The sequence below is a fragment of the Colossoma macropomum genome, unplaced genomic scaffold (genome assembly GCF_904425465.1).
Source record: "Colossoma macropomum unplaced genomic scaffold, Colossoma_macropomum, whole genome shotgun sequence".
Taxonomy (NCBI): domain Eukaryota; kingdom Metazoa; phylum Chordata; class Actinopteri; order Characiformes; family Serrasalmidae; genus Colossoma; species Colossoma macropomum.
The window spans coordinates 1,272,833-1,298,790 of record NW_023494808.1 but is presented as its reverse complement, the minus strand read 5'-3'; the positions used below and the strand labels follow the sequence as shown (position 1 = coordinate 1,298,790).

The 25,958-nt window shown below is 38.7% G+C and overlaps 1 protein-coding gene across 1 annotated transcript in view; it reads left to right on the top strand.

Annotated features, from left to right (window-relative positions):
- The first annotated feature begins 11,337 nt into the window (after window positions 1-11,337).
- LOC118798245 (myosin-1B-like) overlaps window positions 11,338-25,958 on the top strand; it is a 49,484-nt gene continuing 34,863 nt past the window's right edge. The window contains exons 1-15 of the mRNA XM_036557645.1: window positions 11,338-11,484; window positions 12,199-12,236; window positions 12,355-12,379; window positions 13,325-13,393; window positions 13,504-13,593; window positions 14,241-14,309; window positions 15,055-15,138; window positions 17,329-17,430; window positions 17,554-17,637; window positions 19,595-19,660; window positions 20,835-20,921; window positions 21,028-21,105; window positions 23,605-23,691; window positions 24,401-24,481; window positions 25,118-25,207. Of these exons, the coding sequence (XP_036413538.1) occupies window positions 11,409-11,484; window positions 12,199-12,236; window positions 12,355-12,379; window positions 13,325-13,393; window positions 13,504-13,593; window positions 14,241-14,309; window positions 15,055-15,138; window positions 17,329-17,430; window positions 17,554-17,637; window positions 19,595-19,660; window positions 20,835-20,921; window positions 21,028-21,105; window positions 23,605-23,691; window positions 24,401-24,481; window positions 25,118-25,207 (1,126 nt within the window). The 5' untranslated portion in view covers window positions 11,338-11,408. The remainder of the gene's footprint in view (window positions 11,485-12,198; window positions 12,237-12,354; window positions 12,380-13,324; window positions 13,394-13,503; window positions 13,594-14,240; window positions 14,310-15,054; window positions 15,139-17,328; window positions 17,431-17,553; window positions 17,638-19,594; window positions 19,661-20,834; window positions 20,922-21,027; window positions 21,106-23,604; window positions 23,692-24,400; window positions 24,482-25,117; window positions 25,208-25,958) is intronic.

Sequence of the window (25,958 nt, the reverse complement as noted above, 5' to 3'; positions counted from 1 at the left end):
GTTTATCTGTAGACTTTGTAATAACATTTTAATGATTTTAAGTGTTTTTGAATTCTGAAGCGCCCCCTAAAGGCTAATCTGGACCAAATTTTTTGCGGACCAGATTTTTTGCAGACCTTATCAAAGTCTCAATGTATATATAAATGTTTATAATTTTGTGATGATCGGACGAAAGACTGAGTTATAGCAATTTAAGCTGGAAATGCCATGGCCATAATGATTAATTGATTGAGCAAGACCATCTTGAGTAAAAAAAAGCCAATTTTTTGATAATTATTTACCTAGAGAGGCCAGAGTGTATTTCTAGACCAATTTTTTAAAGGTAGGATCAAAACTCAACAACTAGTTTGAAAAGTGTGGTTCTAAAAAGCTTATTTTTTAACACATGTAATGGCAAATTTGTATGCGATCATAAATAAAAATGCATACATGTAATATATAATAATTACTTGTCTACATAGAGACATCATTTAAGTTTCATGATGATTGGTCAACGTTAAGCCTGTCAAATGTGTGCTGAAAGTACGCACTGTATCAAATTGTTCTTGCGCCCTGCAAAATTTCATCTTGATTGGATGTACGGTTGCTGAGAAACAGTTATTTGGCAGTTACAGCACATCCTAATGATGTATCCTCCCCTAAATTGAGAGGCTACCTCAGAATCTTCTACTGAATAAGCTTATCAAGTTTCAAAATTTTTGGATGAGGGATTCTCGAGTTATAGAATTTTTAAACAATTATGAATTATTCCAGAAAGGTTAACTAGTATATAGCAGCCATATTTTTTACAAATAATTATTGAGGTTCAGGCTCTTGTGAATTTTTTGATACCAATTACATGAGGATCGGGGGCTAGTTTGTAAAAGTAGGTTTCACATGTTATGCAAATTTTTTAAAATCTAAGAGGTGGAGCAAAAAGTTGCAGATTAGTTTGGCTTCACTTGGGGGAAAAAAAAGAATTTTATCTCTTAAAATTTTGCTTTAAGAGTTACATTGCCAAACCCGTTAGGCTGTGGAACAGCACCCCCTTAAGGCCAATTGGGCTCATGTCATGCGACTGAGTAGTGGGAGGGACTACTACCTATTGACAGTATTTCATGTCTCTACAACCCACAGTTTGGCAATCGGGGTCCGAGCCCCCATGAGCGTGGCAACAGTGGCAAGGAAAAACTCCCTAAGAGCAACAGGAAGAAACCTTGAGAGGAACCAAGACTCAAAAGGGGAACCCATCCTCCTTGACCAGGTTCCAAACTACTTAGCAAATTATCAACTCCTTCTCTAGTTAGATTAGGTGTGTTGGGGCAGGAAATGCTTGAAACTCTGTAGGGCTGTGGGTCCCCAAAACTAGAGAGACCTTCCTGTCCCATGTTACCCTGTTCCATTTCTTTTGCTCAATTGCCACCAAACATACAGGCAACATTTGAATGAAAAATAACCTGGGTGTCTTTACAACGCTTATTTGCAAGTTAAAGACTGTAAAGACTTTGTGACCCCTTGCTAACAATTGGGTACCCATTCAGCAGATGTTAACGAACTTGACCCAGTGTCATGTGTTCTTGTGGAGGCTGTTTACATTTCACGTCAAGATGTGTTGCCTGATCATATCTGAGTACACTTTGGCAGGATTCTTTTACCATTTTTCAGTACAGTGCATCTCGTGTACCAGATGTAAACAGATGTATAAAGTGCCATCAATGCTTATGTTGTTCCCTTTACTTCCATTTACTTCCATTAACCACATAGGAGGAAATCAAGAAACTGGCCAAAATCACAAGGGAGCTACCTTTTTTGCAGTGAGACCTTCTTGGGCGCAGTCCTTGGTGCAGTCCTCTACCAGGAGTTTGATTTGGAGGTGCTTCTCATCAACTAAATAAGCTGAAAACTGTCTCTAGCTTGAAAACCAGTATGTCATAATGGAATGTCAGATTTTGGAGAGAAGACTTCGCTTAATGTTCAGCCAGTTGCACCAGCTGAACATAAGTTCGATCGTAAGTTGGTGTGTAAATCTGTCCTAAACCTCACGTTGAGAGTAAGTTTAAAACTAGCAACACAGAGAATTTCTGTAGCACCGCAAACACTTACGGTACATCTTAACTAGTAGAGCATGAAGTGATCATAGATCAAAACACTGTCGCACAGAATGACGTTTACACTCAGCAGCCAATCAGTAACGCTACCTAACATAAAAAGGAAACATTACATGCATTACGCTGATGTGTCAGTCATATTAGCTAAAATTTAAGTGGTGTCCTCAAAGCTTCCGCCTTCTGTATATTCTGTTCAAGCTGGGCTTCTCATGCACAATATTTTAACGGCACTTTATCAATGAATGGTCGGTAACGTTAGCAAAGCTGTGGCTAATCAGTCTTTGAATCTACTGAATGACAGAAAAGTAATGTCAGTTAAATCTGAGCAGTGATGGAGCTGCTCTTATTGCTCTCCATTGACTTTTGTACTTGAACAGAGTTGCACACCAGGTTTTGGAAGAACCCTGTAGCAGAATATCTTCGTGCCAGACACAGTTCTAAAGTAAGGCAGAGGGCTTCCTGTCTGTGCTACGCTGCAAATGTGCAACTAGGAGATCTGTGATCTTATTTATCTCCAATCGATGAAAACGGAGGCGCGAATACAAATCAGAGTCGTCAAATTGATCAAATCGTTGTAATCTATCCTGCAGAACTGGTTGCCGACGCAAACTGAGACATACTTCGGTTTTTTGTTGGTTATGGTTTACGGCAGAACGTACACCTTTTATAGGGTATGTGTAAATTTTAAGTTATAACTTAAAGCCATGTTAAAACTATGTCACTTGGTGCAACCAGTTAAATTCTAGTAGCTCGTAAACTTGAACACAGTGGAAGTTTAAGTCCAAACTAGGCTACAATTGAACTTAACTTCAGTTGGTGCAACTGGCTGCTGGTCATGAGTCACTCTCAGAATTCTCATTCCAGTTGCATCTGATGACAATGCAGATGGTCTTTTTTCTCAATATGCTCTACAGTCAAGTCAACTACTCTCTGGGTTTTTTCAAAGGGGAGAGGGGGGTGGTGGTTGCTACACTCTATGGGCATTTTCGTTTCACATTGGAATTTTTTCCAGAGCCAGGACTGCTTGCTCTGTGAGTTCAGTTGGTCCGGTCAAGTTTGAAAGCTGTTTTCGAGCTTGGGGGTCCAGAGAACCCATCTTCGGTCCTCCTGAAATTGGTGGTCCGGGGTTTGCTTCCAGAGAACTCTGGTGGGGTCCGCTGCAGGTATGGAAGCTATCTGCTCCTGGTGCCAAATGCAAGGCTGTGTGATTGGTTCATTTTGGTTCATTTTTTTTTCGTGACTGCTTTGACTTATTACACTACTTAGCTTTTCAAGTTTTATTATGGCAGGAAAGGATTGTTGTGGACAAAAAAAGTGCTTTTCTTCGAGTGTTTACATCCAAGGAAAATAGTAAAAAGCAGCAAATGGATGGAGCTGCTGCCTACCATTTTGCAAACCTGCACACAGAAAAGTGATGTATCAGGAGCCGTTACTCCAAGGAAGCTAACCACCACCTTGGTGGCTGAAACTATACCTTGGGGAAGACCCTGCCTGCAGCAATGAGGCAAGTAGGACAATCCAAAGTCCTTGTAGGAAAGTATTTCCACTTAGCAGCTTTGCCACTCATACAAGACCAGACACTTATCTCTTTGAATGGGGCGAAACCTATGAACCTGAAACTGAAAGCAGCATTAATGTTTCGAAAGGGTGGGATGTCCCAGTAAACAGATGCCATGCTGAGCATTATAAGATATGCCATTCATTTTTTCAACCAGTGAACTGTCTTCTTCTACTTTATAATATCTTTGGATGCTGTTTCATCCTGTTATCTCTTACAGGTTGAACCATAAACAGAGGAGGCTATTTGTCACTGTTCAAGTCTAGATTGTGGGTACTATAGGCCGGTCAGCGTCCTTAATTTAGAATATAAATTATTCACTTCAATTTTAGCACGAAGAATAGAGAAGTTTTTGCCAAACCTAATTTTAGACCAGACAGGATTTATACAACAGAGACAAACACAGGACAACATAAGGAGAGCCCTACATATAATGAGATACATAACCAAAACAAACTTGAGGCAATGTTAATTAGTTTAGATGCCGAGAAGGCATTCGATTCGGTTAGGTGGTCCTTTTTATGTAAAGTTCTAAAAAAGTTTGTCTTCCATCCTGCATTCATTAAAATAATCCAAACGATACACAACAAGCCCAGTGCAAGAATTAAAATAAATGGAGACCTCTCAAGCTCATTTGTGTTAGAACGAGGAACTAGACAAGGGTGCCCAATTTCGCCTTTGTTATTCTCTTTATTTATTGAACTTTTCAAATAATTAGACAGACCAGAGAAATTAAGATATTAAGGTATTTGGTATCGAACAAAAACTTGCATTATTTGCAGATGATGTTTTGGTGTACCTAGGGCAGCCCACTCAGTCGTTCCTGACACTGATGAATACATCGGAAGAGTATGGGGCTCTTTCAGGATATAAACTCAATATACAAAAGACTCAAGTGATTACATTAAATTATGTCCCCCCTAAAAGTCTCAGGGATGCATATCAGCTCAATTGGCAGTCAAATGAAATAAAGTATTTGGGAGAGTTTTTACCAAAAGAATTGTCAGATTTCAAGTAAACTATGGTCCCTTAAGTATTACAATAAAGGCAGATATGCAAAGATGGAAGCTTACCTCACCCTAATCAAGAGGGTAGAAACAATCAAAATGAATGTAGTACCTCGATTACTTTATCTTTTTCAAAGTCTACCAGTAGAGATATCAGATCAGCAATTTAGAGAATGGGACAAATAGATTTCCCAGTTTATTTGGCAGGGGCGTAAACCTAGAATTAAGTATATCACACTACAGCAGGGAAAAGAAAAAGGAGGAATCTCCCTCCCCTGCCTGCGTGATTACCTTTATGCTTCAATTAAGGCCTTTAATATGGAGTAGTGAGCACTATACAGCAAGATGGAAGGACATTGAAAATGCATTGGCAGTAAGTTTCCCATTGCAAGCTATGATAGCTGATAGAACATTAATGAAACAGCTTTTGGACAAGGAGAATCCCTGGATCAATCTAACAATGAAAATTTGGGAAAGGATAATTACTTTATGTGGGATACAAGATTCAATAAGACTGCTGAAACGGTGTGCCTATGATAGTAATTTCCCCATAATAAAGAAGACAAAGGCTTTAAAGTATGGGTAGGGAAGGGTCTTATAACAGACATTACCTTTCTGCATAAAGGAGTACTCCGGTCATTCCAGTCTTTAAAGGGAAGATTATGGATTGGAACAGAAAGATTTTTATAGATATCTTCAAGTACGATGTTACTTCAATCGTCCTGAGACAGGACTCCTCAAAATGATTTGGTCAACTATTAGATTAGGTACTTGTTCTAAAATTCTCTAGGATTTGTAAAGAACTCCTTCTTTGTAGGAAGGATAATACAATTTATATTAAAGAAAAGTGGGAGAAGGAGGGGAAAATATCTCTGTCTGAGGATGATTGGGAAAAAATATGTCAGCTTCAGTGGGCAACAGCAAGTTCCTTAACGTGGGGAGAAAGTTTGCTGGAAAAATGTCCTTCGATTCTTTATTACGCCTGTGCAGAAACAACATCAAGGTTCAGGATCTGACTGCTGGAGAACGTGTAATTCAGCCAATGCAAATCATTTCCATATCTTTTGGTAATGTACGGTTATGTCTGGGTATTGGAAAGCTATCCATCAGGCTCTCTGTACTATATTTCAGATTAATATACCCTTTGACTTTGGTTTTCTTCATCTGGGAGATCATTCTTTAGACTTAGGTCAAAATGAAAAGAAATTATTGGCCTTGCTGGCTGCAAGTAAGAAAGCAATCACTAGAAAATGGCTGTCTGTTGAACCTCCTCAACTGGTTGACTGGTATGACATTGTTCATGAAATTTATATTATGGAAAAGCTAACTTATTCCTTAAGAATTCAGATTGGCAAATTCTGTCAGATTCGGTCTAAGTGGCAAGTATATAAAAGACCCCGGCGCCCAGAACTTATGTAGGTTTTTTTAATGACCTACTTTTTATTTCCTCTCCTCTTAATTAAAGAACATGCTTCACCTTTTGTAATGTAAATAGTTTTTGTAAGGAGCTAATTTGAAGGGAAAGTAAAACATTTTCATGTTTTTTAGGTGGTAACCCCCCCGTTTTTTATTTATTTATGTATTTATTTTTTAAATTTATTTATTCATTTATTTATTTATTTATTTCCCTTTTTTCTTTATAATGATTATTGATCTGGATGGTATTATCAAAATATGCTTACCATAAGAAAAGCAAAGACTAGAAAAAGAGGTTTGTGTGTATGTATATAATTATGTTTTTATGCGTATAAGTATATAAAAGTATACAAACATTGAAAGCAAAACACCTGAATAGGCCCATAATGGAACTGTCCTTAGACAACCATAACTGTGGTGCTAATTGATAATTGTCATTTGGTATTTTCTTCTATGTTCTGTTCAACCTCAGTGTTCACCGGTTTGTCTGTCGCATCCACTTAAGTCCTAAAGAGTCTTCTTGTTTTATCCGGTTGCAACTTTTGAAACAGCCGAGGCTGAATTGTCTTAACGATAACGTAGTATAACAAATGCATGTTAATGCAAGTGGTTCCTTTATTTTTGTTCTAGATGTGGCTGTGTCATTAGGCTGTTGTGACATTGCACCCTATCTGTAGTCAGATCAATGCAAAGTGTGCCATGTATTTCTCCTTTTTCTTACTGCTTGTGCACAAAAGAATGAAACTGTCAAATGTGAAATTCCGGGCACAAGTCAGCACAATTACACCTGTGCAATGTTTTTTTGGAGCAGTGCCTTTGAAGAAACACTGAACCTTTAAGTACCTTCAAAGAACTATTTTTCTAAATGACACCATTTAGGAACCTTTATTTTTAGGAGTGTAATTCAAGTAGGTATGTAAAATAGCACTCATAACTGACATACACTTCCGAATTTTCAATCAATTAAAATTCACTCTATCAAGTAAATATAAGTTATAAAAGTACTGCAGTATTTTGTCCACGTTTTTAATACATCTGAAGGATCAAGAGACTATCAAACCAATCCTTCACCTGAATTAAGGGCAGGCTCGAGCACAGGCATTCTGGGTGGGAAGGACTCGAGAGAGGAAAAGGGCAACCTGGTCTGAGTAACAATTAACCAGCCCAAAGTTTTATTACACACTTCTGTAATCTAAGGGTAGCTCACCCGATTTGCATTAACGTCCCTGTAGTTACTGCATAATAAGCCTTAGTATGTAATAAGCCTGAGATTTTAAGGGCTTAACTTACATTTTTAATTTTAGTCTCAAGTAGTGTGGTAAGACCGTGCAGAATATTGAACACTGCACTCCAGTTAAGGGGCGGTAACGTCCTAACTGCCGACATTGATTATTCAGTATAACATCCCTTTCCAGAATGTGGTTTTCTTGCTTTATCAGTGGGTAGTGAGGGATGTATCCATGATATGTCAGAGTTTTGGAGGTGAAATCTCCACTGGCAGTGGTACAGCCCCCAAGGATTGCCCAAGAGCACTTTAATTTGTGGAACCTGAGCCAAACCACGAGCTCTATATTTTGGGACAAACACCTTGCCTCCCCTCGCTGAAACAAATCATGAAAATTATCATATACAACACACTATAGAGCTAAAAGTGGAGACCTAAACATCACACTTATATGAGCTTGTTGGTCATACTCCAAAACCAAGGCCTTTTAAAACCTTAATGTGGAGTTGCCCTGAAAAACAGCTCGAGGCCATCATCCCTCCTCTACCAAACTTTACTGTTGGCACTCTGCATTCCAGTAGGTAATGTTCTCCTGACATCCACCAAATTCAGATTCATCATCAGACTGACAGATAGAGAAGCTGATTGGTCACTCCAAAGAACACGTTTCCACTGCTCCAGAGTCCAGTGGTGGCGCTCTACACCACTCCAGCCGACGCTTGGCAGTGGGCATAGTGATCTTAGGCTTGTGTGCAGCTGTTCAGCCATAAAAACCCATTTCATGAAGCTCCGGACATACAGTTCTTGTGCAGATGTTGTTTCCAGAGGCAGTTTTGAACTCTGTAGTAAGTGATGCAACAGAGGAGAGAGAGACACTTTTATGTGCTTTGCGATTCGGTACATAGTTCACTGAACTTTTCAGTACTACCCATTCTTTTGCCAGTGTTTGGAGACTGCAAGGCTATGTCTGACTAAATGTTTAGAGTAGGGGTGCCACCAAAAATTTTCATATAAAAATAGTCAGAAGTGACTTTTGGTTTTTAGTCGAAAATGAAGAAAGCTAAGGCTAAAAAAGAAAAAAATTAAATCAATTTAACAAATAATCTGAATGTAATGAAAATGAGAAATAGTGATTAAAACTGTGTCTTCGCCTTCCTGCGCAGGGCAGCACAGAAGCATTTAATAATAATAATAATAATAATAATAATTATAATAATAATTTTATTTACATAGCACTTTTCATGCCAGTGGCAGTTCAAAGTGCTTTACAGACAGGTGATAAAACATAGTTATAGAAAAGATCATTAGTACTTAATTAGAATCAGAAGAAGATTAAATTACAAGATAAAAACCACGAGACATTCAGTTTTAGTTGAATGCTAATTTAAAGAGATACGTTTTTAGGTGCTTCTTAAAAGTGAGCTCTGAGCTTGACTGTCTATTAAAAGGTGGAACTGAGCTCCACAGTTTAGAAGCAGAATAACTGAAAGAGTCTCTCCATGTTTTCTGTATTTTACAGAGGGTGTCTGTAGAAGGCCACTGTCTGCAGATCTTAGATTACGTGCCGGAACATAAACAGACAGACACTCTGTGATGTAAGCAGGTGCTTTAAGGTTGTTTTGAGCTTTAAAGACTGGTAGCAGAACTTTAAAATCTATCCTGAATGATCCAGACAGCCAGTGCAGCTCTTTCAAAACGGGACTGATCTGATCTCTCTGTGTTGTTTTTGTTAGGATGCTGCTGCGTTTTGTACGGGTTGTAAGGGATGTGTAGTTTTCTTAGGAAGTCCAGTCAGAAGATCATTACAGTGATCAACTCTGCTGTAACAAACGCATGAACGAGTTTCTCTGCGTCGCTCTGAGAGAGAAAAGGCCGAACTTTAGCGATATTTCTATAAAAGCTACTTTAGTGTCTGTGTTTACATGTGGGGTAAAACAGAGCTCAGAGTCTAAGATCACAGCAAGGTTTCGTACTTCAGGTTTGGTAGATGAAGCTAAAGAACCAAGTTTCTCAAAAATCATTTTCTCTGAGTTTCTGTACCAACAATCAGTAAGTCAGTTTTTTCATGATTTAATTGTAGAAAATTTTGCGACATCCACTGAGAAATATCTGACACACAGCTGGTTAGTCTGTCTACAGAGTCTTGATCTCCGGAAGGAATAGTAATGTATAACTGGGTGTCGTCAGCATAGCTATGAAAATTTATACTATTCTTCCTAATAACATCACTTAGAGGTAGCATGTACAAAGAGAAAAGCAAAGGCCCTAAGACTGAACCTTGGGGGACTCCACAAGAAATGGCAAATCGTTTTGATGAATGATTTCCGAATGAAACTCTGCCTATTATTTAAATATGAGAGGCCGACCCAGTATTCAAGATGCTGGAGTAAAATCTTGTGGTCAATGGTATTTACTTTGAGATGTCTCACTATTGAATCTCCAATTATAATAACACTCTCCTGACTCTCTCTCCGAGGCACTGAAACAGGCGACGAGCTGAGGGCTTCGAACCGGTTACTGGAGGTGAAGCTCGGTGGAGGAGGAATTGGTGAAAACCTTCTCTTTCCCCGGTCACGCTGGTGTTCCCAGCCCTGCTCTGGCACAGGCGTGAAGGCGGGCAATCCTGGTGTTAAATGTGGTAGTAGTGATCCATCCGGTGGAGTAGAAGTTGCTGCCGGGCTTGGTCTTGAAACAACCGTGTAGGACGCGTCCCGGGTTGCTTCCAAACGGGTTTTCCACTCGTGGAGCTCGGTCTGGCGCTTTAGGAGAGCCCTGATCTGCTGATCCAACTGCAGCAGCTCCCTGCTCAGCGTCCGGAGCTCGTGTTCAGTGGCAGCCGCCATTTTGTCGGCGTCCAAACAGAGAAATAAGGGTTAATTAGAACTGAAAACAAAAAACAACGTTGTAAGGGTAACGCAATAAGACACAGAATAGGTATTTAGTTAAAGCAGGTAACCAGAAGGGTTTAAACAGTTTGATCAACAGTGAAACAGAAACACGCCCCACTGCAGCTGTATTCTATACACTATTTAATTTCATGCTTTTGTCAGAAGTTTTATCAGAATTACCACTGTAAATTCCAAAGCAATAAAATGATAAATTATATATTAGAGAACCTCATGTTTCGGTTTTTATTTTTTAACTGAAAGTTTCCTAAAGTCCCAATTTCCCAAAACTGATGAAACCCAAGACTGAGGTTCCCAAAATTGAGGAACCCAAGACTGAGGTCCCCAAAATTGAGCGACCCAAGACTGAGGTTCCCAAAATTGAGGAAACCCAAGACCGATGTGCCCAAAATTGAGGAACCCAAGACTGAGGTCCCCAAAATTGAGAAAACCCAAGACTGAGGTTCCCAAAATTGAGGAACCCAAGACTGAGGTCCCCAAAATTGAGGAAACCCAAGACTGAGGTCCCCAAAATTGAGGAAACCCAAGACCGATGTGCCCAAAATTGAGGAACCCAAGACTGAGGTCCCCAAAATTGAGGAAACCCAAGACTGAGGTTCCCTAAATTGAGGAAATGCAAGGCTAAGGAACCCAAGACTGAGGATACCCAAAACTGAAGGACCCAAGACTGAGGAAACCCAAGACAGAGGTCACCAAGACTGAGTTTCCCAAAATTGAGGATACCCAAAACTGAAGGACCCAAGACTGAGGTCACCAAAATGAAGGAAACCCAAGACTGAGGCCCTAAACCTGAGGAAACCCAAAACTGAGGTCCTCAAATTTAAGGAAACTCAAGACTGAGGAGACCCAAAACTGATGTCCCCAAAATTGAGGAAACCTAATACTGAGGACCCCAGGATTGAGGCATCCCAAGACAGAGGGCCATGTGACTGAGGTCCCCAAGACTGAGGAACCTAAGAGACTGAGATCCGTTTTAGCTTTATGGAGCGTTAACTGTGTTGCTGACAGAAGATGACCTTGCAGAGCTAAGTCATCCAACAGTAAAGTGAGAATTGTGAAAGAGGTGAGAGGCTACAGCATTGCTCAGAAACAGAATGACATGATTGTGTAAGACGGCAGGGTTGGGGGCAGTGCAGGCACTTGGTGCAGTACAAAAGCCGAGGAGCTGATCTCGGTGGTGCAGAAAATCGAGAGTTATTCAAGGATGCAATGATGGGCTACGTTCAGCTGCTTCTGCTCTGCTCTCTGTGGTCCTCCTCCATCTTTACCTCCTTGGGCATCAGTGGTAAGACTAGTATAACACTTTATGCACAGAGATCTGCTTTGAAAGTAACGGTTTGAAGGAACTACTAACTGTGTAATATTCATGTTTATCAAAGTATCTTTTCCTTAAGTATGTAGAACAGGTTTTGCCTAAATAATGATTTGACAGTTTTATTTTTCAAACTAAAAGCTTGCAGCCATGTACACAGAACACATTTTATGTTTTATTTATGTTAGATTCCACAAATAAACAGTAACTGTGTAATAAAATCCACAGACGCATGTTTTCTGTAAAGGAAGTGTTTACTTATTTACACTTAGAAAAACAACAACATAAAATTTGACGCCCATACTTCTGCATGAAACTGTATATTGGAACATCTTTTGGCAAGTGATGGTTTAGGCTTTGTTGTTGTTCCTCAGGAAGGACTTTTATTATTTGTCCTTTCAGTTTTTGGTTGGTAAAATTGGTAAAATTCTTTTTTTTTAATATATATTTAAAAATGTACTCATTTAATAAAAACAAAATGAAAACCTACACATCCCAAACTTTCAGCAGGCAGTGCATGGTTAGTTGAGAAGAAGGTGCAGGTGAAAAGTTGGCAGAATATTAGCTCATATTAGCATATTAGAAACTGCCTGTTTCTCATAGAGATTAGTTCTTTTTTGTGTAGTATCATACTGGCTTTCAGAAATGAATTTGGTTTATTTTATTTAATTTCTATTTTTTTTTCAGTCCCTCGATCTCCACAGACTAAAGAAGATGCTGCAGAGGTAAAACTGCTACAGATTACTGCAGTGAAATAATGTTCTATAAATGTTCTATAAATGTTCTATAAACAGTCAAACTTAACGCAACTTTTTTGTTTCTTTTTTCTTAATCATATCACAGTCTACATACATACACACCTGTAAAGGTGAGTAGGTCACATTTAAATTCAATATGACCCAGAATTTAGTTGCATGGTTTTGCTGTGGCTTTGAGTGCAAAAGTTAGCACAAATAAAGTTGGATGGTCCATGAAATGCTGCCGTTTCCAGTGAGGTTGATGAAACCATTGGTTCCTACAGGAACAAAAACAAACAGTGGTACTTCTGCTGGCAGTGCTCCAGTTATGTTTACAGTACAGGTTTATGAAGAATTTCAAAAAGATAATTAAACGTAAAGGTCTTACCTGCAGCTCCACTAACTGGTAAGGTTAGCCTAGAACCGGTTGTATAAATGATTTCGTGCACTCATCCAGAACCTGGCAGGTCTGAAAAAAATGATGCCGAAATTGAATTATTGCCTGCGCACGAAATTTCAAATCTCTGCACCAAATTTTTTTTAGTTATGAATTTTTATTTTTTTATAAATTTTATGAATCAGGTTCCAAATCACATCTTAGAATATTGAGTTTAAAAGTGTCTGAACAATAACCTTTCATTGGAAATCAGCTGGTTTTACATATGAATTTCAACAAGAAGTCTAGTTTATTGGATCATCTTCAAAACTAATTGTTCTGTCAACTCTCAAAATTACGATAACGAACTTAGTTTTCATTTTGAATTCCTACATTTCTGTCAAATCTGTGAATTATTAGTTTCTGTGTGCAGTATTTGAAGCTAAAATTACTTCACAACTAAGTTCGTCAGAGGCCTTTTTGACAATACATTTTCTAAAAACTCTATATTTTCTCCTGATCTTTTTTAGGATGTAAGATGTGATTTAGAGTCTGCTGAAACAATCGTTAACAATTCATCAACCTTAAATTTCGACATTTTTCGTTGATTTTTTCCGTGTAAACCTGCCAGGCCCTGTTTGACGTGCAGTGGCTCAGACGTTGTGTTTGAGTGTCCTAACAGTGCTGCTCTCTGCTGCAGGTATAGAACTGCAGCTGAGAGACTGCAACGAGAGACTGACGGAGAAGAGTCTGTACGCCACTAATGCCGGTGAGCCGCTTCATAATGTCCTAACACTGCATTCTTAAATCGTTTGTAATGATACTGAAGTTGGACTGAACTAAGAAAGCTGAGTCTGATCTGCTCCATCTCATCTCCAGACAAAGAAATCTTTGACCTGAAGAGGCAGCTGAGACAGTGCAGACTGTCATGCAAGGGTGCAGCTCAGGCGGCCGAAATGCAGATTGCAGGTAAGACTTCACTCTGTGTGTATGTATATAAAAAATGGTAACTTTACAGGAGAAGGAAAAAACCTACTTTACTTTTAATGTAAGTCAGTGGACCCAGAATAGGTCTGAATAGACATTTATACTATATATACTATACATACATACTATATACATGTGTATATGTGCATTTAAAAAGTAATACTGTTATTTTAATATTATGTAATAAGGTTTCATCGGTCAATTCCAAAATGTAATTATTGAAATACTGCACCACAATTTCTCAGTGATAAATTCCATCTTAAATACTGAGTTTGACTGCTTACAGAAAGACTGAGCTGAGCTGAAATATTAACCAGATATAAACACAACGATAATATTTCATCAGTCAACTGGTCTCATATATAAATTCCCATTAAATTACAACGCCTCAACAATGAAATGTGATATAAAATGTATCAGTAATTAGTGTGTCTTATATTATTATTATTATTATTATTATTAATAATAATAATCATGTTATGTCAGGAGAGCAGCTGTCATTTCCAGATAATGTAAGATGAATAAATAAGCTGTTAGAACAGCAGTGCAGTGGGTTTGTCTTATGGCTGATGATACACACTGCTCTGTTCTGTGTATGTTCTCCTGAGTGGTTCTGTTTGTGTGTAAAGCTCTTCATGCTCAGCTGGAAAGTCTGCTGAAACAACTCGGAGATACAGCAGCAGGTCCTGCTAAAGACGGTACGTAGAACGTCATCATGTGTCTGTGTTTCCATGCTGTAGTAACTGAGTCAGTTAACCTTCTGATGGACCCTGGAGCTGCAGGTGCTCACGGTCCCCACTGAGTAAATCAGTGACACACAATACGTCACAGTGGGGTTCCCTCCGGACTGATGTGGACACATTCCACAGGCTATAGTAAGCAGAACAACACAGCAGAACCGATGAGTAACGGCACTGCAGATCAGACGACTGGCAGCTTCCCAAAACTCAAACACTTTGTTTTTAATGAACCACCGCTGACTTTTGGCACTGCTCACTGCCTCTGAGCGCCACTCTTCATCCTAGAGCACTTCAATCTAGGACCAAACCACACAAAACACAGTACACACTTAAAAGAAATTGTTCTTGATGTTATAAATGTGTTACGTAGACACTCTTCAAGTAAAGTGTTGCCATATTTTTTTGTCCCATGAAATCTTTTATCTTCAACCTTTATCTTTCACCTAGTATTGAAAGTTGTTTCTGCCAAATTTAGTTTTTATGTAGTATTCCTAATTTTTTTAAATAAAAAAGTGATGAAATATTAATGTCTGCATTAAGTATTTGAAGCTACACTTTGAGTTCAAAGTGGCTTGACTAAATCTAGATTCACTTCAGAGATTTTTATGACTCTATATTTCCTCAAAAGCAGCTAATCCTGATAAACAGAATGCACAGTTCTACACATTTCAAGAGTGTTTTAACCCTGAGTTTGTTCTCTTAGTCTTAGTCATTCTCCAGAAGTACGTTGACATAAAGAAGCTGGAGTTGAATGTCACCATGGAGACAGAACCAGCCAAGCTTGCAGGTATGCACTAACAGTACATGAATGAAGAGTCAGTATTAGGCTGGCCTCTTCTCACAGGGTACCCTGGATATTCAGGTTTTTGGGCTGGTCCTACACTGGGACACCTCAGCCCTGAATATTCAACCCAGAACAAACCAACAAAGCAGTATCCGACAAACACCACAAGACCCCAACAAACACCTAACCCCAACGAACCCCAACAAACCCCTAACAAACACAAACAAAAATCATGGTGTTTGGTGGAGAAGGATTTTGTTTGGTGGGGAATGTTGGTGTTTGTTGTAGAATACTGTTGTCTAGTGGAGAATGATTTTGTTTGGTGGGGAACGTTGGTGTTTGTTGTAGAATACTGTTGTCTAGTGGAGAATGATGGCATTTTTTGTAGAATGTCCATGTTTGTTGAAAAATGTTGGTGTCTAGTGTAGCATGTTGGTGTTTGTTGGTGAGTGTTGGTGTTTATTGGAGAACATTGGAATTTGTTGGATAGTGTTTGTGTTGGAAGGTGTTTGTCAGAGAGTGAAGGTGTTTGTTGGAGAGTGAAGGTGTTGGAAGGTGTTTGTTGGAGAGTGAAGGTGTTTGTTGGAGAATGAAGGTGATTGTTGGTGAGTGTTGGTGTTTGTTGGAGAGTGAAGGTGTTTGTTGGTAAGTGTTGGTGTTGGAGAGTTTTGGTGTTTGTTAGAGAGTGTTGGTGTTTGTTGGTGAGTGTTGGTGTTTGCTGGTGAGTGTTGGTGTTTGTTGGAGAGTGAAGGTGTTTGTTGGTAAGTGTTGGTGTTTGTTGGTGAGTGTTGGTGTTTGCTGGTGAGTGTTGGTGTTTGTTGGAGAGTTTTGGTGTTTTTTGGAGAGTGAAGGTGGTTATTGGAGAGTGATGGTGTTGGTGAGTGTTGGTGTTTGCTGGTGAGTGTTGGAGAGTGAAGGTGTTTGTTGGTGAGTGTTGGTGTTTGCTGGTGAGTGTTGGTGTTTGCTGGTGAGTGTTGGTGTTTGTTGGAGAGTTTTCGTGTTTGTTGGAGAGTGTTGGTGTTGGAAGGTGTTTTTTGATGGAGAGTGTTGGTGTTGGAAGGTGTTTGTTGGAGAGTGAAGGTGTTTGTTAGGGAGTGTTAATGTTTGTTGGTGTTTGCTGGTGAGTGTTGCTGTTTGTTGGAGAGTTTTAGTGTTTGTTAGAGAGTGAAGGTGGTTATGGGAGAGTAATGGTGTATGTTGGTGAGTGTTGGTGTTTTCTGGAGAGTGATGGTGTTTGTTGGTGAGTGTTGGTGTTTGCTGGTGAGTGAAGGTGTTTGTTGGAGAGTTTTGGTGTTTGTTGGTGAGTGTTTGTGTTTGTTGAAGAGTGAAGGTGTTTGTTGGTAAGTGTTGGTGTTTGTTGGAGAGTTTTGGTGTTTGTTGGTGAGTGTTTGTTGGAGAGTGAAGGTGTTTGTTGGTAAGTGTTGGTGTTTGCTGGTGAGTGTTGGTGTTTGTTGGAGAGTGTTGGTGTTTGTTGGAGAGTGATGGTGTTTGTTGAAGAATGAAGGTCTTTGCTGGAGAGTTTTCATGTTGGAGAGTGATGGTGTTTGTTAGTGAGTGTTGGTGATTGTTGGTGAGTGTTGGTGTTTGTTGAAGAATGAAGGTGTTTGTTGGAGAGTGATGGTGTTGGAAGGTGTTTGTTGGAGAGTGAAGGAGTTTGTTGGAGAGTGAAGGTGTTTGTTGGAGAGTGTTGGTGCTTGTTGGAGAGTTTTGGTGTTTGTTGGTGAGTGAAGGTGTTTGTTGGAGAGTGTTGGTGTTTGTTGTAGAGTGATGGTGTTTGCTGGTGAGTGTTGGTGTTTGTTGGAGAGTGTTGGTGTTTGTTGTAGAGTGAAGGTGTTTGTTAGTGTTGGTGTTTGTTGGAGAGTGAAGGTGTTTGGAGAGTTAAGGTGTTTGTTGGAGAGTGTTGGTGTTTGTTGGAGTGTTGCTGTTTGTTGGAGAGTGAAGGTGTTTGGAGAGTGTTGGTGTTTGCCGGTGAGTGTTGGTGTTAGAGAGTTTTGGTGTTTGTTGGAGAGTGTTGCTGTTTGTTGGTGAGTGTTGGTGTTTGTTGGAAAGTGAAGGTGTTTGTTGGACAGTGAAGGTGTTTGTTGGAGAGTGTTGGTGTTTGTTGGAGTGTTGCTGTTTGTTGGAAAGTGAAGGTGTTTGGAGAGTTAAGGTGTTTGTTGGAGAGTTAAGGTTTGTCCCCATTTCCTCTTTCAGCCCTTCAAGAAAAGCTGAAGAAAACACAAGAAGAGCTGAATAAATTGATGGGAAGTCTGAGTCCATCAAATTGCAAAGACGGCAGTGGCAGCGGCAGCTTAAGTACGGATCACTGTCTGTCCCTCTCTCTCTCTCTCTCTCTCTCTCTCTCTCTCTCTCTCTCTCTCTCTCTCTGTGTGTTACGGTAGGGCTGCTTCTACTCTTCCTCTCTCTTTTTTTGAGCAGTTGCAGAGATAAGTAAGCTGCAAGCGGAGATTGATAAACTGCAGAAAGGAAGTGGAGGTCCTGCACAGTCAGCACAAATCAAGGGTTTGTAAAATGACACATAATTTGTTTTATGTTCAAAAGATATTCTTTTTTATAATGAACTGTTTTTTTCCTTATGTATATATGATTTATTTTCCAAAAAGTGTATAGTAAATTGTTGGGATGCACAATGATATCACAATAATATTAGTATTGTCAGATACTTTGCTTAAAAAAAGACAAAGTCAAAGACTAAAATATCAGCATTTTATTCATTTTACTGCATTTAACGTGAAGTTTAAATAAATAATAGTTTCTCAATAAGAATATTTCTGGTACACATAGTCTAAAGAGCTGTCTAGTACATATTAATACTGCAAAATGTCCATATAGTTGAAGCAAGTTTGTCAAACCTGTGTCATTAGGTTATATAAATGCGTAGGCGATGTTGTGGGATTTTATTTGGTTTTGATCAATCTTAATATGCAGCACAGGTCAAATAATTCCCTATTACTGAAGGCCAACTGACTGACCAGCTCAGATTTGCTTATTTTCAACCTGCATCTTCTTTAACTGAGATAGAAGCAGGTTTTGTTTTAATAATTGCTTTAAACTGAATATTACACAAAAGGATATAAACTTGAAGTCGAACCTTTGGTCTGGTGTTTTAGATTCGTTTAAATAGGGCTGGGCGATCAATTGAATTTTATTTTTAGTTACGATTTTGACCACCAGTCAAAATAATTGAGATAAATTGATTATTGCGCCGCATTGTGTCCCATTGATGCTTTCACTTGTCTTGTGATATAAATCCAGCTTTAAATCCAACCTCTTTCCTTTACAGTGGTGCACTTTCACCCCTCCCTAAAAGCCCAAACTCATCTCATTTATTTTCGTTTCATTTTTTTATTGATTACTTTTATTTATGTTTAGTAGTTTGTGAAAATGCACTACAACAGAGTTTGATCTTATTCATTTATTTTTATTTATTATTCCTAATAAATTTTTAGATTTATTTTATTACATTTATTATTATTTATTAATATTGTAGATGTATGAATATTTAAATATTTTTATTTGTTATTTATAATTTTTTATAAATAATTTATCATTTATTTTTCATTTGTTTTTCTGTGGAATTATATTTAAAGTTCAAAGAAATCCACTGTTAAAATGACAAGTTTTTTTTTAAAGATAAAGAAATGCATGATGTTTCCAAAGTTAGTGAGTAATAAATAGTCATGATCTCAATATATATCATATACCAATACCAAAATATACCTATACAATTGTAATTATGATTTTTGCCATAATCAAGCTGCTCCCTGTTTAACCACTAAACTAAAGATGCAGCAATGAATCTTTGCCATGTTATGGCTTTTTTTGGGTATATTTCCACAAATTTGGTCCTCAATATCTCCGCACTGAAGTGTATCAGATCCTTCAAATTTTGGTACTTAGTACTCATTGCACAGTACTTTTTTTCCAATTAGGTATTGGTTTCAAAGTAGCACAGCCGTCTCATTTATGAACTGTTAAAATTGAAAACAGGGTCAAATACATCTAATTTCACAAGACATATTTTTCTCAACAAGCCAAAAATGGCATAAAGTATGTTCTATTTTGGTGGTTAAACATGCTTTAAACCAAAGAGTAATTCCTAAAAGAATTCCTGCTACTAGCATCAAAATTTCAAAAGTTATCACTTAATTTTTTTCACTAGAGCAGATTTTAAAGCAAAAAATATAACTCAATTGTCAAAGCCTCTGTATCTCAGAAACTAATGAAGACACAAGCCTAAAATTCGAGACATTGTCTGTCGGCCACAGTGACATTGTTTCCTGAAAGTATTGAGCAAATCTGAGATGGTGAGAATGGAAATTTGTTTTCAAATCGGGTTATTTTTGGTAGAATAAACTATAAATTTCACAGCAATGACATATAGATCCTGAAGTATTACATACGCAAGATATAACAAGATTTTTCCTTGGTCTAACTGTTTTCTATCATACTGAATTAGCTTTACAGAAACAGCTGGAGGAGAAGCTCAAACAACTGAACGCTGGTGATGGTTCCTCCAAACAAGGTAGGTTTGGTTTAGAGAAATGCAGACCAGAGCTTCAGGCCACACTGTAAACATCTTTCCTGTAAATCTTGATCCGGTTAAGAACAGTGTGAACACTAAGCCTGTTTAGAATACACTCAAAACAAACCAACAGGGTTGTTTGACCTGTGGAGATTAAATAAATGACGTGTGTTATTTTTAAATAACTGGTTAATGTAAGATGGACCGAAAAAGTATATTTCAGTGAATGAAAACTGTTTAGGTGGATCTAAAGAGAATTTTACACCAATAAAACCCAAATAAACTGCACTGAAATGTTTCAGATTTGTTCCATCAGCAGCTGAACTTTACGTTGAGATAACAAAGTGTGTGTGTACTGACTGATTGGATTGAATGGAAATGTGTGGCGTAATTAAATTAAGTTCAAAAAGTACAAATACATCAAGAGCTGACTGAGGTACATACTTACGTTCAGATCTGACAGGTCAAGATACGATTTTTCACAAAGTTGTATTACAGAACCAAATCTGATCTTAATTTAGAAATTGTATCTTATTTTACATCTTATCTCCAGTTAGGAAATCTTAACCTACTCGATCAAAGTCAACAATCAACTGTCATGTCTGTTACATAGCAACTAAGTGTAAACACACCGAACCAGTTACTGACACGATCTGGTTTTCTGCAGTTATCAGATTATTAAGTGTAAACACACCGAACCAGTTACTGACACAATCTGATTTTCTGCAGTTATCAGATTATTAAGTGTAAACACACCGAACCAGTTACTGACATGGTCTGATTTTTTGCAGTTATGAGATTATTAAATGTAAACACTCTGAACAAGTTACTGACACAATCTGATTTTCTGCAGTTATCAGATTATTACGTGTAAGCACGCTGAACGTGTTACTGACACAATCTGATTTTCTGCAGTTATCAGATTATTACGTGTAAGCACGCTGAACGTGTTACTGACACAATCTGATTTTCTGCAGTTATCAGATTATTGAGTGCATGTAAATGCGTTCAATATATAAGGAAGTTGATGGAGAAAAATAAAAATAATCGAACAGTAATAATTGAGATGAAAGGTTTGGTCCTGACAACGACGATATTATTCTGTGACGATAACGTTTATATAGTCAGAACATGTTCGGCTCCTCGTCTTATATGTGTTAATGTTTCATTTCAGTCGTGGAGATCATCAGACAACAAGAGGACTTAAAAGTCCTTCAGAGCAAACTGGCTGACCTGCTGAAGGCACAAGAAGAGTTTAAGGGTAACTTATTAGTGTTTTCACCACTTTTGTAGCTTTAAAACATGTTATTGTTCAGTTTTGCATTGTTATTGTGTTTATAGCCTGATGTGTTTGGTATGATTTACAGCCCTTCAGGCACGTCTGAGAGATCTGACGTTCCTGCTGTCCGATCTGAAAGAAGAGAAGGAGAAAGGCAAAGCAGTTGGTGAGTGGACATGGCATCAGTTTGGTCGTCTGTATGTTTCTTTAAATGGGTCAAATCTGAGAGCAGCGCAATTACCAGACATTATTGTCCTGTTACGATTAGTCTACATTCCTGCTTAATTGAATGTTTGAGGTGTAAACAGAGAGATTCAGAGTGGTTTGGTGTGAAATGGTCCAGATGTCTTTACAGTGGTGGTGATAGGAAACCAGGGGTCGCCATGACTACAACACAAATATAGACATTTTATTTACTGTCCAGAACCACCAGTGAACCTACACGAGTCTTCTGAGTTTATATGGAATGTTGATGATGGAAAATAGTGGAAAATCTGAAATAATAAGTTTTCTTTGGGGACTATTTTGCCTCACAGTGCCCTGCATGTATCCCTCCACCATGAATGGAGTTTAAGTTCTCTAAACTATCATAAAACAGTGTCTCAGTCATCAGGCAGTGAATTCATAACCATTTCATGTAGGAACTTTCGGTGAGGGAGCTTTTAGAGGGGGACGTCTGGTTCCTATCACCACCACTGTGAACAGATCTGACACGGTAAGTTTTTGTAGAACCACGTCAGACCACTCTGAATGACTTTGTTTACATGTCCCACATTAATTATGCGTAAATCTAAGGATATCCCGAGATATGAAAGATAGTAACCATTAAACCTTAAGGGCTTTAACCCTTAAATACAGCCGCCTGTACATTCCTCGGTGATTTATAAGCTCACCAGACAAAAAATTGGTCACTTGTGACTGAAACGTACCTAATAGTGTGTCAAAATCTCCACAAGCACAAACAAAAGCTGCGGCCTGGCCTGGACTGGACAATTTTCCTGATGTAGGTGACATCAATGTTCAGCCACTCTTGCATGAAAGAATCACACAGTTCAGCCAGATTTCGTGGAGCCTTCCTGGCGTCTTACTCGTTGCTCCAGGTTGTTCCACAGATTTTCAAGAGGATTCAAATCTGGTGATTTTGTGGGCCAGTTTAGATGTGTGAACACTCCTGAATGTTCATCATGCCAATCAGTCATGTTTGCTTCAATAAGATGATGAGGAAAAGGCAAAACCTGGTTGTCCAGCAGCTCAGTGTTGGCACTGTGGGTCAAATTTACAGTCACCTCAACCAAACAACCCATTTCTGCATAATTAAAACACCCCAGATCATCACAGTGCTCCTCCAGCTTGAACCACACCTCCACACAGTCCTCATTGAAGACTACCTGAGGTCTACGATGAACACAACACCGAGCGTCACTCACACACAGGCAGAAACCAGATTCATCTGAGCAGATAACACGTTTCCAGTCAAGAACAGTCCAGTTTTTGTGTCTCTTCGTCCACTGTAACCAGCAACTCTGTGAGCAGAAGTGACCAAAGGCCTCTTGCATGTCACTCTGCTCCATATGTTTATGGTATGCAGTTCCCCGCGGAGAGGTCTTAAGGCAATTGGTTGTGAAGAATCTGTGTTGACTTCTAGAAGCAATTCTTGCCTGGAAACAAAGTGATTTTTGTAGCGATGTTTATCTACAACCTGTTAAAAACACCCTGGCAGTCATTGTCCCTCAGTTTCATCTTTAAGCTACAAATAGACTGGGATTTTTGCCATTGCTGGTCAACCCGTATGACCGTACGCTTCGATACACCTGCAAATTCAGCTACGTTCTTCACACTGTGGCCTTTGACATGCCCAAATGTAATCACTCTTTTTTCCCAGTCATTAACATCTGTTTTGTGACGCATTTTCCACACATCGAATGAGACATTCACTGCACTGTACCACCTTTTCTCAATCTATGAATCTCGTCACACACCCTGCAGGTATTTATAGCCCGATCACCCTTGTGCGCAGGAGCCTGAAGTTACTGCCACCTTAATCAAACAAGGTGACACATTTTTTTGTCCGGAGAGCTTATCTAACACAAACTGATAAACTGACTTGATGGTGAAACCTGCCAAAATATCTGATTGACAATTGAAAGCTAATAAAATAAAATACTTTGTGCAACACTTTGACACTTACCTGTGAAAGCAGAATGCCGTGGATTGCAGCAGCCGTGCGTTTAAGGGTTAAAATTCCCATTTAGTGTCAGTAATACATTGTGTTGATATGGTGATGGCTGCTTCTTTTTCTTTCTATGAGTAACTTCAACAGCAGTAACATTTTGACACATTTTCATCGTATTTTACCAATGAAATGACTTTAAATCGTGTTTTAAGAGTATTATCATGAGATTGTTCAACCCATTTCCAGACATTGCTCTACGTTTCAAGTCATAGTGTTTTCAAGAAATAATGTTTGAAACAACCAAAACTATTCAGTTTTACTGCTGTAAAATACTTAATCAAGGACAAAAACTGTAAAAATAAGTGTATAAATCACATAATAGTCCTACAGCAATCATAATGAGAAATAATAATGAGAAATATTCCACATACTGACTTGAATTTAAGATGATTTCAGTCAAGAATGCTATTATAACCGCTTCTTTTTCCACAGATAATGAGATCGCGGCTACGGAGAGAGAGATTTTGGCAGTAAAGGGCCAGTTGGAGGTTCTAAACCGCAGCCTGTCTCAGAAGGGAGGTGCGACACTGGAATTAATCTGTTTGAACTGATGTTAATGCAGTGAGCTAGAGCCCAGAAAAGCTGGTTCTAATACTGGAGAACTGCACCTGATAGCAAATTAATTAATTAATTAATACCCCTCTCTTTCTGTTGACATGTAAATCCTGATATTGTGATAAATGTACTCACTAAATGCTAGATAATGTACTGTAGTGTAAAGTTTATGGTACATTCAGGTGCTTCACTGAAGGGTACACACTTAAAGATGGTTTATTAAGGGGTCTTTAGTAAATAAAATGGCTCTATATAGAACTATGAGCACTCAGAGAACCCTTTGCATGGTTAAAGGATTCTCTGCATCGTGGAAGTGTTCTTCAAATTGATGGAGAATGTGTTGTATATGGTTCTGTATAGCAAGGTTTCTTCCGTTGTGTCAAGCTTGGCATCATAACAATAGAAGAACCCTTTTTGGTGCTATATGGAACCCTTTTCAAAAATGTTCTATATAGAACCCTATACAGCACATTCTCCATCAATCTGAAGAACCTTTTATGATGCAGAGAGCCCTTTAATAGAGTAAAGGGTTCTTTGAGTGTTCATGGATCTATATAGAACCATTTTCTGTGCTAAAGAACCCTTGAAGAACCATCTTTTTTATGACTGTAGTTTACCAGGACTACAGCTTTAACATGTAGAGCTGACATCTGTACGTTCGTACGTCCCTCAGATCTGGAGAAACAGCTCTCGGAAAAGAGAAAGCAGATAGAGGACAAAATCGGCGGACTGAAGAATAGCAACCAGGATCTGCGTGAGTTTCTCAGATGAAACATTTTAACTTTCTTACATGAGGAAATCAAACACTGGTGGCCCTTTTCTTTACAAGCACTGAAATTAGTTCAGATGGTTATGGAAAAAACATCAGCTGTCAATTAAAAATTGAGTAAATTTATTTTTATTTATCTATTTCTCTAAATTCTATCATTCAATAGATCAGCTCAATTTACAAAGCTGATAATTTATTATTGCTGTCAAACATTAATTATACATTTCTAAATATTCCTGTATGACACTCACTGGTGATTTGTGACTTTTATTTTCTGGTAGGAACTTTTTTGTGGATTTTTCTGTAGTCCTAGCAATAAACTAAATGTCATGGCATAGCCACTCCCTAAAAACCAGGTTACCGTGTCTGAAAAAGAGTTTTAAAGAACCCTCATATAATGGATAGCTTCTATATCCTTTTTAGGGTTCCTCCTAGAACCTTTATATCATGCAAAGGTGACTGACTCTTTACACTCACACATCTCATTTTAATAAGGAAGCATCCACTGAAAGTTTTTTGGGAACCAAAAGTGGTTCTATCACTACTTTTAATGTTGTTTGTTTTCCAATGTTTGTTATTTGTGACTTGACTTTGACTTTGACTTGTTTGGTTTTCCTTCAGTTGCCAGAATCCTGAGTCTTCAGTTGGAGCTTCAGGAGACTCAGATTCGCGCACAAGCAGAGAAGGCGGCAGCAGAATTTCAAATAGAAGGTGGGCTGCTCCTTATTATACTTACAGGAATACTTAATTTGAACAATTCAGAGGCTCCATTTGTATGGACTTCCATTGTTTTCCCTACATATTTTAGTTTTAGCTTATTGAGGCCTTAAGGCATTTCATTATAGGCTCCGTAGCTCTGCCTGTGCTTCCCCGGGAGGAGGAAGGGTGTATGAGGCAGGAGAGACAGTTTGCATCAAGAATTTTACTATGTAATTTGCGCACAAAGTACAGCATAAACCGAACAAAAACAAAAACAAAAGCAAAGCTGGCCACCTTGCTGTGGCTTCCTGCACGACTTTTCAGGCCTTTTCAGCTCCTCTGTTCATTCTGTTGCTGCTGCTCTCCTCCCTCCTCCCAGATCACCTCCCTCGCCTCGCAGCTTGACCACCGTGAGGCATGGCACATTGGCCTCGGAGACAGAGTTCAGGACTCGGACGGCGTCTTCATGCCACTAGTGCAGGGGTCGCAACCCAAATGTTAAGAGGAGCCATTTTGTCCTTTGAACAAAAATCAAACCAACTTGGGAGCCACAATATTTTATGTCCATTTCACCATTTTGGCTGTAAACATGTCTCAGTATCTCCTAGTATAGGATAAAAGTATAAACAAAAACACAGGGTTACTTTGCTCTGCTTTAATCTTTAACTCAGCTATAACTGCTTTTCTCGCATCTCTGGCAGGAAACTTTTCCTCAAAAGTAGATCAGTTTCTTGTAAAATGTTTCTCAACGTTTGATTTTTAC